General features: G+C 32.7%; 1 protein-coding gene across 11 annotated transcripts in view; it reads left to right on the top strand.

Moving 5' to 3' along the window:
- The window catches only part of Ccdc171 (coiled-coil domain containing 171), a 454,917-nt gene that overhangs the window by 229,127 nt on the left and 204,772 nt on the right, over positions 1–21,018 (top strand). For all 11 annotated transcript variants that reach the window (XM_063251434.1, XM_063251464.1, XM_063251460.1 and 8 more), the window contains 3 exons: positions 3,145–3,371; positions 5,019–5,201; positions 14,938–15,123. In XM_063251434.1, the coding sequence (XP_063107504.1) occupies positions 3,145–3,371; positions 5,019–5,201; positions 14,938–15,123 (596 nt within the window). The remainder of the gene's footprint in view (positions 1–3,144; positions 3,372–5,018; positions 5,202–14,937; positions 15,124–21,018) is intronic.

Here is a 21,018-nt window from a genome sequence, read left to right on the forward strand (position 1 = left end):
TTGAAAGCTGATGTTTTTTAGAAATCTGAAGGCACAGTATGATTTTGCTCCAAAGAAGTGATATAAGATTATGATCTGTTGGGATCACTTGAAAGGCATTGACTGAAGTCTGAAGGGAATCATTGAGGCTTAAGAGTTGGGGTCTACGAGTAGATCTTATGTGTATTAAATCTGTCTACGTGTAGAGGATAGAATAAAGAGGGGAAACACTAGAAAAATAGAGAGAAAGTAGGAAGAATTATTGCTTATAGGATAGAGGAGATATATCAGCATGGAGAAAACAGAATAGATTGCAAGAATAAGAAAATAGTGTGGAGGAGATGGTGTTTACTACTAACATTACTCATTACTAATATTACTAGCGTTACTATTATCTTAATGACTGTTATACTCATTCTTGTTAATATTACTCATTATTACATTTTTGGCTTAAAGAATGTTTCTTAATCTTTTTCAGTATAACTCCATTTTAATTGGAAAAAATTTTATAGATTATTCTCTTTCCACATTGTGTTTGTATTTTTAGTTGCAGTTGACATCATGAGTGCATATATATATGCTAAAGAAAATAAAAATGGCAATAGTTACTGCAGTTAAAGTTAAGAAATTCTTGCAAAAATTTTTCAAATTCAGTGGCTCCGTCACAGAATCTGTAGTCTACAAGATCTGTAGTTAACAAATTTAGAGCTATTAATGAAATAATTATTTATGAATTTGTTTTAAAGATGATTTTAACTCTAGATGTGCCACTGTGCCTCTTGGAAAAAACTATTCTAGAATATAATGTCCGCCTTCTTTTTTTGTGGTGCTGGGAATTGAACCAGGGCTTTGCAGTATATGAGGCAAATATTCTATTGCTAAGCTAGATCTGCAGTCTTAGAGTGTTATGAAAGAAACATTATTAAGCAGGAAAAAGCTATTAACATGTTTATTTAATATAGAGAAGAATTTGTTAAATATAACAAGTGAGAAATTTAAAATGGTCTAGATAACTAATATGAGGATTTTAGTGATCTTGGCTTTTTCTTTAGAAATTATTATGCAAATATATTTTATACAAATTTTATACAATATAAAACTATTATACAAATAATTTTATTACTATAGCACTAGAGAATTTTAATTTTAGATTTAGTCATACTCCATACTCTACAGTATGTATATTATAAAATGTTTCTTATTGAAGTATAAATTATTTTTGTTCTTACTGCAATTCATGACATTAGTCAGGAACTTAAAATATATATGTATTTTCCACTTCTTAATATTTCTGAGGAATGAATTGTGAAATTGTATTATCATATAATTTCATCTTTTGGAGTGGTCAGTGTTTACAAAACCATATTTATAATATAATAAAAACACTAAGATTTAATCATAGTTGACTTTGCTTTTAAAGGCTCTTTATTTGTGAAAATGTTATTTGATAGTCTTGAAATTCTCTAAAATATGAATTTTTATGTTTATTTTAAAAGAATAAATTTTGACACACTATAAAAATTAATACTAATTAATTTCTCTTGGTATTATTATAGATAATAACAATGAATAATACCATAATTAGGAGTATTATTGACTACATTCTTACATTGAATACATGCAATATTGTTGTTTTTTCTATGGAATTAAAATGAAATATGTTACTCTGAAGAAATATAAACATATCCATGTATGCCAAATTGACACAGTATAGACAAGAGTTCAAGGTGAAAAAGATGTAATTAAAGACTTAAGTAGCTAGAGAACTAGGTAATATATTTGATATTGATATAACATGTTTAATATTCTAAATATATTTGATATTGAAATAACATGTTTAGCATTCTAAATAAATTTTACTGTGGCTCATTCAGTCACTAGTGAGCTATTCTTTGAATAGTGGTATATTTCACTTGACTCAGGTCTGCGTTATATGTTGATTGCTATAGAAAGCTATTACTTTTCATTCACAATTTAACAAATCTGACTGCTAATGTAAGAATTGTGTGTTTTAGTTATGCTTTGTGTGTCTTTATTCATGTGATTCTCTGTTTATAATCAATGTTATATGGAATAAAACAAATTATCTTATATTGTTAGATGTTAATGCATCAATAACTGATAGAAATGAATTCTACAAGAAAAATACTTTTATCCAGTTAACAATTTTGAGGTAGTGTGTTTTCATATTTTGACTGTTATGTAATTTTAAAAAATTGTCTTTATACTTTGGAGAGTATATCAAACAGCATAAATCTCAAATTTTAGGAAACAGGTCTCCATGGAGCATATCTTTTTCCTGTAGAAAACCATGGATTGGTTGTCTGCTTAGTATTGCTCTTTAATGTTGAACTATATATGATCTTACAATTATAAAAGAGTTTTTATTGAGTAAAAGTAGCTTTTCTTGCTTATAATATAAATACAACATTTAAATGAACTCAAACAACAGAATCCTTTGAAGTGTAGTATGATACATTAATGAGTTTAAATAGTGTCTCCTTGTTGCTATTTTACATGGATGGTATCATGAGACAAGAAATGACAGATTAAGATCCACCTAGCAGAGGCAAAACTAAATTACATGACTTTTATAGAGGCATAAATAAACCCATTAACCATTATGTGGAATACCAATTAGTAGAAAGAGCACTGACAATTTTATTTATAAACATTAAACATAATTATTAATTACATACTGGCAGTAAGCAGGCCATAGTGGATATGCTGTGACCTGAAGCCCATCACATGTGAGGGGTAATTATCGAAATCCTGTGGAGGAAATAAGTAATTGTAGTTGTAAAAATTTAATTGCCTTGAAATAAGGCAAATTACATTTTCTTGTCTGAGAATATAAATAGTATGGCATTAAGGTAACAAGTTATACTAGTTGTATATTGAAAATGGACTTATGCAAAGTTTTAAGTAAGTGATACATTTGTAGTGTCATTGTGCTCCATGGTCATGATATACATGCGTGTTTTCTTTATTTATATTTAATTGATGAAGTATTTTCTGTTATTTTCATAGTGAAAATTGATGTGAGAGGGAACTTTATGAATTACCACAGGTGATTGAGAATTACATAATTAAAAACTATTCATATTCTGATCAGCAGTATTGTGAAATGAACAATTCATAATTTTGGTGTTTTTTTCTTTGAAGATCCAAACTCCAGAATTTGTGGCCATTTACTCATAACTGCAGCCAAGAATTCATTTGCAAAACTGATGGATAAAATTACTCTGGCAATGGAGAGTGTACCTCTGCATAGTAACAGGAGTATTACATATGTAGAAAAAGATTCCTTGGTTCAGAGGTTGGCCCGTGGACTTCATAAAGTAAACACACTGGCCCTGAAATACGGTTTTCGTGGCCATATTCCCATTATGGTATGTATATAGTTTCATTTGTAGTGACTTTAAGACTTATAGATTTAATTTTGAATGAGACTTACTTGTAGTTTAAGTTAATTGTATATGAATGTATTTAAATTTTCTTTAGATGTCACACAAACTTTTAATACAGTAAATAAGAACACTTCTGACAGTCCTTGCATTAGTTTTAAATATTTTATACTGTTTTTTATTAGTGTATTGTGACAGAATTGGCCTCACCTGTCAATTTTGTTTTCTAGCTGTATAGATGGGTTTTTTCTTTTTCTTTTTTTAAAATTTTATTTAAAAGGAAAAAGAAAAAACAAAACAAAACAAAGCGGTGTAAGTAATACAGAATTAAAAAAAAAACAGTAAGAAATCACCAGTTAATAGATTACACATTATCGTCTTAGAGATAGTTGCTCAAGTCACAGTACCAAAGCAAACAAAGTGAACATTCAAACAGAGAGACTGCAAACAGTTGTGTTCAATGATTCAAACAAAAACATTAATATGGTCAGCTATTTAACACCCCTAAACACACTTGCAGTTGTATCCTTTAACACACTTTTTTTCCCCTCTCTTTTTTACAACAAAATTTACACATTTTGGGTTTTATTACTCCTTAGTTCTTATTACTTTTTTTTTTGGAAGAGAATAAAGTCAAATATGGCAAAACAAAGCTGTCAGTCAAAACCAAGGATAGACATAGTACATGAGGTAAGAACAGAGTACAAGGTTATCAACAATGGTTACCATAATGTCTCTTGTTTCCTTAAAAAGAATTGTCTATCTCATTAGGTATTATAAAGTTGAACTAAACAGTAGAGAACAAGACCAATAAAACTTAAACATTGTAAACATTACAGGACTTCCAAAGGAGATAATAGTCAAACCAGAATGGGCATCTTAGTGAGTCTTACTGCCTTCAAAGTAGTTGCCTATACCCCCAAACTTGATACTATCATACAGAATGGAATAGAGTGTAATCAGTCAAAACAAGATAGTGGCAATATTACAGGACTTCAAAACAAGTTAATAGGAAATCAAAAAAAGTTACTATAATATATCCTGCTAATTTTTAAAATTTTCCCCCTTAATTAAAAAAACCATAAAAAATAACTAAATAATTATTTTAGTGAATAAGGGAGAGATTGAGATAAAAGAGGACATAACAACGTAACAATACAGGTCAAAGCATGACTGTTTTAGCAACCTAGTGCTTCACCACCAAATAACCCAATTTAATAGTGTTACCATAGTGTCTATCTTTTTCCTTGAAATATTTGAATATAACTTCATATACTATAGCTTCAAATATTTCCATATCAGGAAGCAAGAATTCTATTTTTTTGTCTTTTTCCTTTTTATCGGTACCGGGGATCGAACTCAAAAACTGCCTACTTTTAAGGCAGGCACTTAAGCCACTGAGCTAAACCTCCAGCCCATAGATGGGTTTTTTTCTTATCTCAGGTGTTTATTTCATGTAAGCCAAATATTTGATAAGGTAAGAAATAAAGGTATCACCTGTAAGTTTCAGTAATATCTGGTTTCATTTTTTGGATAATATCTAAGTTCATTTGATGTAGTAAGATGGCCATTGCTGCAACTTTATTAGTAAATCTGTATTATTGCTTGTAAATTGCCTTTATTTGACAACAGAAAAGTACAGCATCAATACAAAAGCAGATATTTGGATTTACACAAAGACTGCATGCAGCAGAAGTAGAGCGTCGCTCACTGCGCATAGAGGTTACAGAATTCAAAAGAAATATAAATGAAATGAAAAAGGAGCTTGACAAAGCCCGGGGTCTCCAAATACAATTAAATGACTGTAAGCACTCTGTAAGTATGTATGATTTAGAAGACTATGGTTTCATTACTATGATAGCTCTGGATTTCCTTGTCCCCTTTTATCTTTTTTTATTTTTATTTTTAAAATTCTAAGTCTTATTAATAAGATTTATTTTTCCCCCCATAAAACTGCCTTTCCAAAATGCTTCCAATGGAGGAGCCCTTTGTTGGGAGATAGAGGATTTCCTCTGCTTTCTCTATTGTTTTTAATAAATTAGATTATTTCTAATTTGAGATCAAATTGCTTTTTTAAATTAGTAAATATTTGTCATACATATTGCTCATATTAATTGTAGGAGTTTGTGCCTGTATGTAATTTATCTTAAATCTTCCTCTTTTCCCATTCTTTTTTGTTCCCTTTAATACTTTCCTTCCCATTTACAAATGCTGTGTTTCCTTTTTTCCCCTTCCATTCTCTTATTTTTTCCTTTTCCCTTGCTTTCCTCCTACTTCCCCATTCCCTTGTCCCGCTTCCCATTTGAACATGTTCTTCCTGCTTCTCAGTATTTAACCCCCATTATGGTCTTTGTTTACCATTTGAATTTTTCATAAAAGAGAAACCATGTGATATTTGAACTTGTGCACCTAATTTATTTCATTTAAGATTATGGTCTCAGGGTGCATCCATTTTCCTAAAATGACTGTAGTCAATCCTTCTTTATGGCAAAGTAGTACTGTATTATAAATAACGCATTTTCTTTATTCATCTGTTGGTGGGCAAGTGGGCTGTTTCTAAGATTTACCTATAATAAACTGTGCTGCTATAAACATAGTTATGCATGTATTACTATGGTATGATGTTTTTAACTTTTGGGAAGATATCCAAAAAGGGCATAGCTGGATCAAATGGAACCTTAATTTGTAGGTTTTTGAGGAACCTGATTTTCATAGTGGTGGTACTAATTTATACTCCTGGCAACCTTTTTACCTATAGCTTCACTAGCATTTGTTATTGATTAATTTCTTGATGTTAGCTATTCTTTCTGTTACGAAATGGAAGCTGGGTGTTTTAATTTGCATTTCTCTAATGACAATTGAGGTTGAACATTTTTTCACATTTGTTTTTTGCTGTTTGTACTTCTTTATCTGAGAAGCATGTGTTTATTTCAGCAGCAAGTAGTAAGTTATTGATCCTATGATAATTTAAATTGTTAGTATTAATTATTATAAGTAGATACACCATCAAGGGGAAATGGTTCTTATGAATTAGGCAGGGTCAAGTAATCATGAATTGCTCTTCAGTTTCAGTTTCATTAGGAAAATTTCTAGAGATACTACAGTTTTTCCCTCTTTAGTTTTGGTTCAAAGAAGGAAAACTTAAGAATTGTTTCAATACTTTATTATAAATGTAATACATGGAATTAGGCCATGCCCAGTGACCCCCACATGTGAACAGCTGCCTGCATTCTGACTCAGTGCTTGAGGTGATTTCCAGTGCACAGGGAAGATTTGGAACATTGCTCGGGGCCCGGAGATATAGGAAACGGACAAAGTGAAAGAGTAAAATGTAATCTCAAACCTCCAGTCCATCCCAAGAAAACCTAGGAGACACAGACATAGGAGAAAATATAAGCCATGTACCTAAAATACCTGAAATGATAGCAAGTGAAGTAAAGAAACAACTTTGGGAAGCTATAAAAGAACTCAGATCAGAAATAATCTCCCAAGTAAACGGAGAAATGATAAATGCAATGAAAGAAATGCTGAACATATCTAAAGAAGGCATAGTTAAAAAATTAGAAGAACAATGCAAAAAGATGGAAACCTTGAATGAAAAATATAAGAAACAAACAGAATACATGAAGCAGATTCAAAGAGATATATAGGAAATCAAAACTTCCAATGAAAGTTGGCAAAACTGCCTCAACAAAAGTGAAGATGGACTTTTAGACCTCGAAGACAAGATTGGAGCTAGTGAACAGGAAAGGAAAGATCTTTTAAAAATAACGAGGAATCAGGAAATAACAATTCAACAGCTGCAAGATGATGCAAAGAATAACAACATAAGATTGATAGGTATAAATGAAAAGGAAGGCAACAACACAAATGATATGAAGAGGGTATTTACAGAAGTAATAACTGAAAATTTCCCAAACATGAAACTAGAAACTGATACACAGAGCAGTGAAGCATATAGAACTCCAAATAGCCATAACCAAAATAAAACTACACCCAGACATATAATAATCAACATCCCAGAAATCCAACATAAAAACAGACCATTTAAAGCTGTTAGAAGAGACAGATCACCTAAAAGGAAAGCCTATCAAAATCACAGCAGACTTCTCAATACAAACAGTGAAGTCAAGAAGAGCATTGAGTAAAGTATTTCAGACCCTAAAGGAAAATGACTTCCAACCCTGAAAAACTGCCCTTCAAAATGGATGGAGAAATATGATACTTCCAGGACAAAGGACAGCTAAAGAACTTCATAACCACCAATCCAACCCTGCAAAGAATACTGAAAGACATTCTAGATAGACATAGGAAAAAACCACTAAGTAAGGCAAATGAACGGAGTGGAAAGAAAAAGAATCAGCAGCCAAAAGATAGCATGTCAAAAATAAACCAATATATATCAGTTATAACCATTAATATAAATGGCCTCCATTCACCAATTAAAAGAAACAGACTGGCAGAATGGACCAAGAAACAACATCCAACCATATGCTGTCTACAAGGAATTCATCTAACCCAAAAGGAAACTCAGTGATTGAAAGTCAAAGGATAGAAAACAATACTTCATGCAACAGGAACCAAAAAAAAGTGGGGGTAGCTATCCTGTTTGCAGACAATGTGAATTTCAGGAATGATCCAAGAGATAAACAAGGTCACTACATACTAGTTAGGGGGAAACTCCAAGAGGAAGATGTAGCAATCTTAAATATTTATGCACCGAATTTGGGAGCACACAGCTATACAAAACAAATATTAACAGAAATGAAAAATCAAGTAAGTAATAACACAGTTATAACAGGAAACTTTAACATGCCATTGACACAAAGGGACAGATCAACTAGACAGAAAATCAGCAAAGAAATAACAAAACTGAATCACACTTGTGAACAAATGGACTTGGTAGACGTACACAAGAGTTTTCCACCCAACAACATCAGAATATACATTCTTCTCAGCAGCACATGGAAAATTCTTTAAAATAGACCATATAATAGCCCACTGAACATACTTAAGTAAATGCAAAAAAATTGAAATTATCCCATGCATGTTATTGGTTCATAGTGCCATGAAACTAGAAATTAATGACAGAAGAAACTGCAAAAACTCCACAAACACATGGAAATTAAATAATACACTCCTGAGCAAACAATGGGTCACAGAGGAAATTAAAGACGAAATTAAACAATACCTTCAAGCAAATGAAAATACAAATACAACTTACTGGAACCTGTGGAATGCAATGAAAGCAGTCCTCAGAGGAAAACTTATTGCGGTGAAGTCCCACATCAGGAAAACAGAACAACACAGATAAACAACTTAATGCTACACTTTAGACATCTAGAAAAAGAACCAAAGCCAAAAGAAGGAAGGAAATTACAAAGATTAGAGTAGAAATCAATGCAATATGGACTAAAAAAACAGTAAAAGAATCAGTGAATCAAAGAGTTAGTTCTTTGAAAGAATAAAATTGATGTCCCTAGCCAACCTTATTTAAAAAAGGAAAGAAAAAACTCAAATTCATGCAATAATTCATGAAAAGAGTGAAATCACTGCAGACCCTGTGGAAATACAGAAGATGATCACTACTTATTTTGAAAAACCTCTACTCTCATAGGCTTGATAACACAGAAGAAATGGACAAATTCCTGGAAACATATGATGTACGAAAGCTGGATCAAGAAGATGCAAAACTGCTGAATAGCCCAATTTCAATTAATGAAATTGAAAGTGTCATTAAATCCTTACCAACAGAGAAAATTCCAGGTCTATATGGATTCACTGCAGAATTCTACAAGAAATTCAAGGAAGACTTAATGCTGACACTCCTTGAACTTTTCAATGAAACCAAGAGGTAAGCAATTCTCCCTAACTCATTTCTGGAAGCAAATATTAATCTGATACCAAAACCTGAGAAAGATCCAAACAAAAGAGAGAACTATAGGCGAATCTCTCTAATGAACATAGATGCAAAAATTCTCAATAAAATACTGGCAAACAGAATGTTGTGAATCATTAAGAAAATTAAACACCATGACCAAGTAGGATTCATCCCAGTAATGCAGGGATGGTTCAACATATGCAAATCAACAAGTATAATCCACCATATCAATAGAGCCAAAAATAAGAATCACATGATCATTTCTGTAGATGCAGAAAAAACTTCTGATAAGGTCCAACATTCATTTATGATAAGAACCTTACAGAAAATTGGAATAGATGGTCTTTACCTCAATATGATAAAAGCCATCTATGACAAGCCAACAGCCATCATCATATTAAATGGCCAAAAAACTGAAAGCGTTTACCCTAAAATCTGGAACAAGAGAAGGTGGTCCATTATTGCCACTCCTAGCATAGCAAGAGCAATTCTAAGCAACAAAGGCAAGGCAGGAGGCATCACAATCCCTGACGTGAAGTTATACTACAAAACTACTGTATAAAATCAACATGGTACTGGAATAAAAATAGACCAGAAGATCAGTGGAATAGATTAGAAGATACAACTACAACTACAAATATACTTAGCCACCTTATCTTTAATAAAGGGGTCAAACACATTCCCTGGTTGAAACGTAGTCTCTTTAATAAATGGTGCTGGAAAAATGGGCTTTCCATTTGCCGAAAACTGAAACTAGACCTATGCCTCTCACCATGTACTAAACTAAAATTTAAATGGATCAAAGGTCTAAATATGAAAACAGATCTTGGAATCAACCTAAATGCCCTGTATTAAAAAGATGTGGTATTTTTATACAGTGGAGTACTACTTGGCTATAAAGAATGATCACATTGAGATATTTATAAGTAAATGGATGCAACTTGAGACCATACTCATAGGTGAAATAAATCAAACTCACATGTGTAAATACCATACTGTCTCCCTAGTGTAAGAAATGATAAGAGTACATAAGATACAAAATACTCAATAAATACAGTGAAAAGATAAGAATCTGCTTAAAGGGAAAAAATTATATCTCAGGGAAAATGAGGAAAAAGCAAAAGGAAGGGAAAAGAAAAAATATCTAAAATTATATAAAAACATTTAGGATAGCTAAGATGATTGTGCTACAAATTCTATAAGTTCTTGGAACAAAAAGTTAACATTCATAGGATTGAAACAAATGTGCATATTATTGTCTGGTGATCTGAGGAACTCTTTAAGATCATTATGTAATATAACAACCCTAGTTTGCTCCTACCACCTTGTTTTGAATGCCTCTATTGTCATTGTTTTGGGCTCTTTGCTACTGTTACTTATTTGTCTTTTTTGTTTGGTGTTTTTCTATTAATTTGTTTTGTTTTCCATCTATACATGTAGAGGCTTATACATGTGTTTATGAGAATCAATTATAATATACGTGATGAAATGAACAGCTACTTTGAAGAAGAATATACATTATTGTATCCATTACAGATTTCCTACATTCATGCTGTGAAATCCAGGAATGCTATTATTCTTTGTTCAGAGTGGTTTTAGTCTGTTTTGTACTGTTAAATTTCAACATACATGAATGTATGGACAGCTAATTTGAATGAGAACGGGAGGTATTATGGCAGCCATCGTTAATTTTCCTATTGTCTGGTTTTGAAGACCTATAATGCCTTCATCATTCTGTTCTGATCAGTTTAATACTACTTTGTTTTTTATGAATTTATTGTGTGTGAAGATATGAGCAAGTATTTGGAAGAAAACAAAATACATTATGATAGCCATGGTAGATATCGTTATCTTACTTTGAAATCTGTCACTTACATTGTTTTCTTTTGATCTACTTTGTTCTGTTTTGTTCTTTAGTTTTACCCTCTTTAAAAAGTATTAAAAAAGTAATACATGATAATCATAAATAAAAATCAATAAATATGAAGAAAAATGTTTAAGCCATTCTAATCTTATCCACTCAGAATCAATCACTTTTGAAATATGAGTACATTTTTCCCCACATTTTTTATGTGCAGGTTTGTATGCATGACTTTATGGATAACTGTACTTTGAAATAGTTCTTTTCTCTGTTTCTTTTTAAAAAATTTATTTAAAGAAAAAAGTGAAGTAGAAAATAAAAGAGTAACAGAATTCCAAAAAAAATTAACACCAAGAAATTGCTAGTTGATACATTACATATTGTCATCTTACAAATGGTTGTTCTGGTTATAAAATCAAAGCATTAAAAGTGTTATAGACAGTCAAACATTGATAGTGCAAACCATTGTGTTCAACGACAATAGTCAAACCAGAAAGGGGATCATAGTGAATCTTATTGTCTTCAAAGTAGTTGCCTATACCCTTCTACTTGATACTGTCAAACAACACAGATTCCAATAAAACCATTTAAAACAAGATAGTGATCAGACAAAATAGACTCAAATAAAATCAGCCAAAGCAAGACAGTGAAAGAAATACAGGGCTTCAAATTAAGTTAATAGGAAATCAAAAATGGTTATCATAGTGTATCCTGCTATCTTTGGAGTAGCAGTCCATGCCATCAAATCTAGTACAAGTAGCTAGATAAACTGGAACAGAATATAACCAAACTAAACAGAGTGATGAAAACAATATGGGTTTCAAATCATGATACAAGATTAACAATGGCCATTGCCTTCCCTTTTTAGACAATTTTTCCCCTTTCACAGAGTGCATTGTACATTTTGTATCCCACTAACTCCTTTAGTTTTTAGATTAGGGAGGCAACCCGCTATTCACCTAAGTGATTCTGGAACTTTTTACCCCTGAGCATGATCTCAAGTTGTAAACATTTACCTGCAAGAGCCTCAAGGTTTTCCTTCCTTATAGCTGAGTAGTTCTCCTTTGTATAAAAGTATCATGTCTTTCCAACAAATCTACCCCTACTTTTTTCTAGTTCTCTGTCACATAGAGCATTGTTTTCCCATCTTTGACTTTCAGCCCATAAGCCCTCTTTCAGGTTAATTATATTTCTTATATAGAGCCGCTCGATGAACCCTATCTTCTGATCCACTCTGCCTGTTTCTTTTTATTAGTATTTTGAGGCCATCTATATTAGTAATTATGGCCAACCTTCTCTGCCTCATCTCTGCCATGCTATTTTTCTGCTGTTGGTTGTCTACTTTTCCCCTTCATTCCACTGTCTGCCCCGTTCAGTGAGCCCCCTCTGCCACTGTTCCTGAAACCATGGTTTGCTTTTTTTTTTTTGGTCTCTAAAATAAATGTCCTTCAGTAGTTTTTGTAGGGTTGATTTGCTCGTCATGAATTCCCCCAGTTCCTTTTTATCATGGAAGAATCTTGTTTCTCCATTAATTTGAGAGATAGTTTTACAGGGTACATCAGTCTGTGTTGGAGGTTATTTTCTTTTGGGACTTGGGAGACTTTGCTCCAAGCTCTTTTTGATTTGATGGTTTGTTCGAGAAGTCTGTCATGATTCTGATGGCTTTTCCTTTATAGGTGATCTGCTTCTTTTCTCTGACAGCTTTTAATATTCTGTTCTTGTGTTGAATTTCTGGGATCTTGATTATTATATGTCTGGGTGTAGATCTATTTTGGTTATAGCTGGCTGGAGTGCTGTATGCCTCATTTATCTGAGTATCATTTCCTTTTCCTATGCTTGGGAAGTTTTCTTTAATTACTTCTGTAAATAGCCTTTATATTTCATTTATGTTTACTCCTGCTTATTCACTTACATTTTTTATTCTCTTGTTATAGATCCTCTTGTCATCTTCTAGCCTTTGTATTGTTACTTGCTTGTTCCATTTTATTTTTAAGACATCTTTCCTTTCATGATCTCAAGTTGCAAACCTGTCTTCAAGGTTTAATAGTTTATCTTTAGTTTCTTTCAAGCAGTTTTTTCAGCTTTCAATGGAGTTTTTAATTTCCTGGTAATCTCTTTGAATGTTTCATGTATTCAGATTTTCTTATATTCTTCATTGAAGAGTTCCCTCCTTTCTCTGTGCTCCTCTGTTCTTTTACCTGTGTCTTCTTTAGAAGTACTTAGCATTTCTTTTATTATTTTTCTTATATCTTCCTTTACTTGTAATAGTATTTCTGTTTTAAGTTGTTTTAGTCTCACAAAGTTGTTTCTTTATGTCAGTTGCTGTTGCTTCAGAAACTGTAGGTGCGCGACTCTTGATCTCTTCTGTGTTTACCTCTCCTGGACCAGTACTGCTTGGGTTGGTGGCCAGAGACTGCCTTTTGTTTCTTCCTCTTGTCATATTCCTGGTTTTTTGCAGACTAGTGGGTAGTGGGCTGGCCGGTACTTCCTGTATTGGTTATAATTACTCTGAAGTGTGGTGGCTAGAGATTTGTGTTGTTTGCTGCTTTCCACAATCTACTGGTAAGTACTGAAGTATAAGCTTCCTAGAGTCTCTAAAAGATCAAATTAACTTGCTTTATAGTTATAATTATATTAATGTACATCAAGTTGTTTTCATGGTGGGAAAGTTATAAATCTTAAATAAATATTTATGCACTTAGAGTGATGAAGTGGCCTGCTTACATGGTTCCCTTTAGTTTTCCACATGTAACTCTTAGTTACCTACCTTTTGTGAAACATTTTTCTTCCTTACACTTCAAGATCAAGATGTCTCTTGTTTGTCATAGTTTTTACTTCTTTAAATGTTTTAAACTGGAGATAACACAAATGTGGCTTACCCTGGATCTCATATGTCTTAAGGATGGTCTCTGTTTCTATCCCTTGTTAGTTATTACAGAGTAGAGTGATTGGCCCTTCAGAATGATCATGATGTTGTAAGAATTGTGGTGTATATTGGTATTATTTCATTGACAGATTTTATACATAAATATTTTTCAATCAGTTTGTTTTTGTTTTTGAGATAGGATATCCCTAAGTAGTTTAGATTGGCCCTGGAGTCATGTCAGTCTTCCTGCCTCATCTGCTCTGGGAATAGATGTGCAACACCATATCTGACTCACTCAGTAAATATTGATTGCAAACCTTCTCTCATTTGTCTGTATGTTCAGTGAGAAAAGTAAATAAGGTCCCTACCACAAAACTACATTTACATGTGTAGTTTGTGTCAGAATGTGGATAGATAGTAACAAAAAATGAGATAATTTTAAGTAATGGTAGTGGCAATCAAGAAAATAAAATAGGATGGTATTATACTGTGAGTGGGAAAGGAGTTATGATTTGGTTAGGACTTGCCAAGGAGGGGACATCTGATGATGGAGAATAAAATAATAACTCATTGAACACATTTAGGTGATCATTTGAAAACCTAGGGATTTGTTAAAGATTTTAATTCTCCCATTAAAATCTTTGTAAAAACTGATCATATAGGAAGATTTAAACTAAGCATTATAGATTTATTTAGAATAATTGGAGTGTGGAGTAAGATTTTGATTGACTAAAATGGTAACTTCGGAGTATAATTATTGTGTTTTAACTAGTTTGATATTTTTGACTTATGAAATCAAGAAAAATGATGTATTTTTGTCTTGTATCAGACTCTTGCAAATGTTTGTATTATATATAATTAGAAATGTTTGCATATTATGTTGTTCTGAAGATCAATAATAGATCAAGATAGCTTGTAACTGTTTTTTTCCTTCTTTTTAAAGAAATTGATCACCCATGAGAAGTTTGAAAGTGCATGTGAAGAACTAAATAATGCATTACTTCGGGAACAGCAAGCACAAATGCTATTGAATGAACAGGCGCAGCAACTTCAGGAGTTAAATTATAGACTTGAATTGCACTCCACTGAGGAAGCTGACAAAAACCAAACTCTTGGAGAAGCTGTTAAGGTAGGAGAATATTCCTTGCATAATGTCTTATTTCCTCTCTGTGTAGATCTTAGGGAGAATTATAGGTATCTCCTGAATATGCAGTAGATCCAGAGGTGTGAAATTTTATTCTGTAAGAGCTTGGAATTTCAAGAATGTATTCACATTAAAGCATTTAAGTAGGCTTTACTGGCTGGTTGAAAACAAAGCAATTTCTCCAGTAATAATTTTCTTTTGTTTTTTTCCCTTCCATATTTGTGACTAGTTCTTTTCCTGTTCTCATTTTGTTTCTCTGCACTTAGAAGGTACTTGGAACTCTTGGAATCTGGCAAATTTTGCATGTAGTTCTCACTGATTCTTTTTTTCTTGTCTTTTTGGTTTCTTATTCTCTCTGATTCTTGTATAAGTGTATTATTTGGAGAGAAGGGAGATTTGTTGTTTTGTCATACATTCCTGGCAAAGGTGTTTAGAAAGGAAAGTATACTCTAATAGTTGTTATGCAGAGAAATTCACTAACAGATTTATGGCTGTAATACTTTTGAAATGTTAACTTTATAAAATGTAACTGTTCTTATTTTTTTTTTTTTAGTACTAGAGAGTTTTTCAATAAGGAGGTTATATACATGTGCCTGACTTTCTGCTACTATACCTACATGAGTATCATATTTTGTTTTTTAAAACCAGCCCTTGAGTTAGGTAGTACTATTACTTTTTACACTGCTTTTTGAGGAAATTGAGAAAGTTCAATTTGTTTATGGTCTTCTGTCCTGTAGTGTTAGAACTGGTGTTTAGATTTTAGTAAAATAAGAAAATAGTTAAATCTAAAAGAAGCAAATCTTTGGCTGGGCATGTCACTCAGTAGTAGAATGCTTACCCAGCATATGTACAACCGTGAAGTCAATCCCCAGCCCTGAGGGAGAAAAAAAAGAAAATACAAGTAAATCTAAAGAGGAAAAAATAGATGATCTAAAAGAGACAAATTACAGAATACTATTAAATTTGAGAGTTTATTTTTCCTGAGATATCCATAAATTGAACCATTGAAATTGCTGGAGTCCAGCCTCTCCCACCCTTGCAGCTGAGATCCTTGTGAGCTCTGTGGGAAGACCCAGAGACTAGGGGTAATGCCAGCCACACTGTAGGGGCCTCAGCCAGGATGCACAGGATGAATAGGGGTGACGAACAGGACAGAATTTTCAGAAGCAGCAGTAATAATACAAGTCAGCAGGTGATAAGTTAGTTGAGCCAGCACTATACTTGGGGATAAAGACACATAAAATAGAAGTGGGCTGGGCCACCCCCCCTTTTTTTCTTTTTTTTTTTTTTCTCTGTTCAGTTTTGTCCTACTTTTTTTTCTGAATTTGTTGTTTTTCAATGTGTGTGATTATATGTTTCATACTTCTTTTTTTTTTCATTTTTCACTGTTTCTTTCATTATTAGATCTTTAACTTTTCTTTTTGTTTTGTTCTACTCTTCCTCTTCCACTCTTTAGTTATCTCACTTGATTTTATGATACTTTCCTATGAGTAAACAGTGTCTTGTCTCCTTTTAGTTCAATTTAATAATCCTTCACTTTTTAAATCTTTTTCTCTCATGCCTTACAATTACCCAGAACTTAAACAGTCATCCTGTGCCTCCCAATCCTATCTTAAATATGTTTAATCTCATTTATCTCTTCAACCTACCCCATCCCTCTTAAACCCCCTGCACAACAGGGTAAACTAAGTCTTGAATCTATAGAATGATACTCTAATACCTTAATAGAGTGATACTCTATTAAGTGGAAAGTCATTGCTTACAAGTTCCTGGTATAAGTTAGATTATATTATATAGCTATAGAACTTGCTTCTGTGGCTAAAGATATTAGGCTGATTATTACCACAGGTTGTCACTGGCTGGGCTGTGCTTTAGTTGTTATTAGTAATTGTACTACTTCAACCAAGGTGTCATACCTGTTATAATCAGTTTTTCTCCCTTATATGACAACGCTGTAATTATGAGGATCTTAACCATCACCATGGGCCCTAAGTCAAATAGACAGCAACTTCTCATTCTTAATATATTACGAAAGTAGGTTCTTGGGGTTGACTTAAAGACCAAGAACCACGTATATCTAGATGACAACCTGAGGAACAGACATTTCCTAGGAAAGCCTCAACATTACGAATGAAGCTATCTAACATAAGAAATCTGCATGCATAAGCACAGAAAGAAAAATAAAATAAAAATAGAAAGTAGAAATAACAAGACAAGGATGCAAAATGTAACCCTGTACACCCAGCCTACCCAGCACTGACCCAGAACACAAAGACTTAGAGGAGATTGGGAGCCAACTACTGAAATTCTATGAAATGACAGCAGCAGAAGTTAAAAAAAAGATGGAAATAGCCATAGAAAAATAATTTCTAAGGTGCAAATAAAAAAATAAAAATGAATGACAAATGAAAGACATAAAGGCAGATACAGATTTAAAAAAATAGAGGAGCTCAGGAAAATGATGGAAATCATGAATGCCCAATACTGAAAAGGAATGGAATCAGTGAAACAGATCCAAACAGAAATCTGGAGATGAAAAACTCCATTGAAAGTCTGTGCAACATATCAAATGAAGGTTAGGACATAATATCAAATCTAAAAGACATGATTGCAACTAGCAGCCAGAAAAACAGTGAGATCTTATAAATAAAAGAGATCATGGAAAATCAGTCCAACAGTTACAAGATGAAGCAAAGAAGAACACATAAGATTGATTGGAGTCAGTGAGAAAGCTTGATGCAGCACAAAAGCCACTGAAAACCCCTTGACAGAAATAATGGCAGAAAACTTCCCAAACATGGATATAGGAGTTAACTATACAAATAAGTGAAGTATGTAGAACTCCAAATAGCCATGACTAAAATAAATCTTCACCAAGGTATATCATAATCAAGATTCCAGAAATCTGATGCAAGAATGAAATACTAAAATTAGTTAGAGAAAAAATAACAAACCACTTATAAAAGAAAACCCGTAAGAATCACAGCAAACACAAACCCTCAAATCAAAGAGAGCTTGGAATGAATTATTTCAAGCCCTAAAAGGAAACAGTCTTCAAACTAGATTGATGTATCCCACAAAACTCTTTCAAAATTAAAATGAAGAAAAATACTTCTAACAGAACAAATTTTTGACTACCAAACCAGTCCTATACAATGCTCTGAAGGATACACTGGAGATATTAAGACCACAAACACAAGAACATCAACAGAAAGAAGTCACCAGGCAGAGAAAGCAGTTAAACAGAGAAGAAAAGTAAACCAGCAACAGAAGAGTAACATGAAAAGCTTAGCCAGTACATAATAGTTATAATATTAATGTAAATAGTCTCAGCTCACCAATCAAAAGAGATAGATTGGCAGAATGGATCAATAAATAAGAGCCAACCATATATAGCATCCAAGAAACCCATTTAACCCAAAAAGAACTTAATAGACTAAAAGTCAAAGGATGGAAAAGAATTCTCCATACCACAGGAAACCAGAAAAAATCAGGGGTAGCTATTCTGTTTGCAGACAGTACAAACTTTAAGCCAAAAGTGATTAAAAGAGACAGAGTATATCCTTATTAAGGAAAAACTCCAAGAAGAAGATATAATGATTATAATTATGTATGCATCAACACTGGAACACCCAGCTACATAAAACAAATATTAACAAAAATGAAAAACCAAATAAGGACTAACACAGTTGTAATGGGAGACTTTGATTTCCCACTCTCACAAATTGGTAAATCAGTTACACAAAAACAACAACAACAACAAAGAAATATCACAATTAAAACAAACATGTGAACAAATGGACTTGGTAGATTTACAGAGTGTTCCCCCCAAAACATTAAAATACACATTCTTCTCAGTTCTACAAAGGATGTTCTCCAAAAGAGACCACAAAACATGTTTAAGTACATGTGGAGAAATTGAAATCCTTCCATACATACTATCTAACCATAGTGCAATGAAATTGAAAATCAAGGACAAAAGAAATCACAAAAATTACTTAAACACATGGAAATGAAACAACAAATGGGGTCACAGGAGAAATTAAAGATTATATTAGATAGTACATACAATTAAACAAAAATGCTGATGCCACATACCAAAACATATGGGATACAATGAAAGCATTCTGGTAAAGGAAATTTATAACAATGAACTCTCACATCAGGAAAAGAGAGCGAGCTCAAATGAACAAACTAATGTTGAACCTCAAACTTCTAGAAAAATTAGGACTAATGAAACCCAAGAGCAAGATATAAAAAGATGAGGATAAGAAAGCAGGAAGTTAAATTATGATTACTTACAAATGACATGATACTCTACATAGAAGACCCCAAAAACTTTACCAAAAGACATGTAGATTTAATAACCAAATTTAGTAGTGTACTGAATACAAAGTCAGCACTCAAAAATCAAAATTATTTCTGCAAACAAGCAACAAACTGACACAGAAACTGACCACACTCATTATAGAAACTGACCACACCCATTATGATAGGATCCAAAAAATGAAACAGGAATCAATCTAACAAAGGAAGTAGAAAATCTATACATTGAAAATTACAGTACTCTGAAACAGAAATCAATTGGAATATCAGAAAATGTAAAGATACCCCTTATTCATGGATAGGAAGAACCAACATAGTGAAAAATAGCCATACTCCCAAACCTGTTATACAGATTTAATGTAATCCTGGTCAGAATAGCATTAGCATACTTGAAAGAACTAGGGAAAACATTCCTAGAATTCATTTAGAAACAGACCTAGAATTGCAAAGGCAATCCTGGACAAAGGCAAGGTAGGAAGCCTCATAATCCCTAACTTGAAAGCTACAGTGATAAAATCAGCATGGTACTGGCAAAAGAAAACAAAACAAAAACATAAACCAGACCTGAGGACCAGTAGAACAAATTAGAAGATGCAGACATAACTACTAGCAAGCACACTAGCCACTTTTTCTTTGATAAAGGTGCCAAACATATTCACTGAAAGAAAGGTTCTTTAATTAATGGTGCTGGAATAACAATCTCTCTAATGCTGAAGACTGTAACTACACCCATGTCTACCACCATGCACTAAACTAAAGTAAAAATGAATCTAAATATTAAAACATAAACAGTAATCCACTGAAAGAGAAAATAGGTAGAAAGCTTAAAGACATAGATGTAGGCAGAATCTTCATGATCATGTGAGTAATACCACAACGAATCAACAAATGGGGATGTTATTGTATTAAAATGCTTTTATACAACAATAAAAATCACCAACAGAGTGGAAAGATCACCCACAGAGTGGGAAAAATTATAGCCTATTTTTCTCAGAGAACTTATGTATAAAACATAACTGAAAAAAATCAGGCTCCCCAAATTCAAAGACCCAACCCAAAAATGGGCATTTGAAATGAACATGCACTTTGCAGATGAAAAAATACAAATGGAAAATAAATACATGTAGAAATGTTCAGTATCACTGGTCATTTGAGAAATGTAAATTAAAACAACACTCAAGTTCCATATCATTCCAGAAAGAATAAATATATTTAATAAAACAAATGTTGGCAAGGCTGTGTGAGAAAAGGCTTCTACATGGTTGTTTGGGAGGGTAGACTGGTGTAACCACTGTGGAAATCAGTGAGGAGATACCTCAAAAACTATAAAAAGACATCTTATTCAACCTCACAATCCCCATTCTAAGTATCTTTCCCAAAGAATTAAAAACATCATACCACAGCGGTGTATGTGCACTTATGTTTATAGCAGCATGATTTGTATTAGGTAAACTTTGGAAACAACCCAAAGGCTCATCAACCAAGGAATGGTTAAAAAAGATGTGGTATTTTTATACTATGGAGTACTACTCAGCCATAAAGAAGGATAAACTT

Source organism: Cavia porcellus, unplaced genomic scaffold (genome assembly GCF_034190915.1).
Source record: "Cavia porcellus strain 051 isolate PalLab524CR breed Dunkin Hartley unplaced genomic scaffold, mCavPor4.1 scaffold_1, whole genome shotgun sequence".
Classification (NCBI taxonomy): domain Eukaryota; kingdom Metazoa; phylum Chordata; class Mammalia; order Rodentia; family Caviidae; genus Cavia; species Cavia porcellus.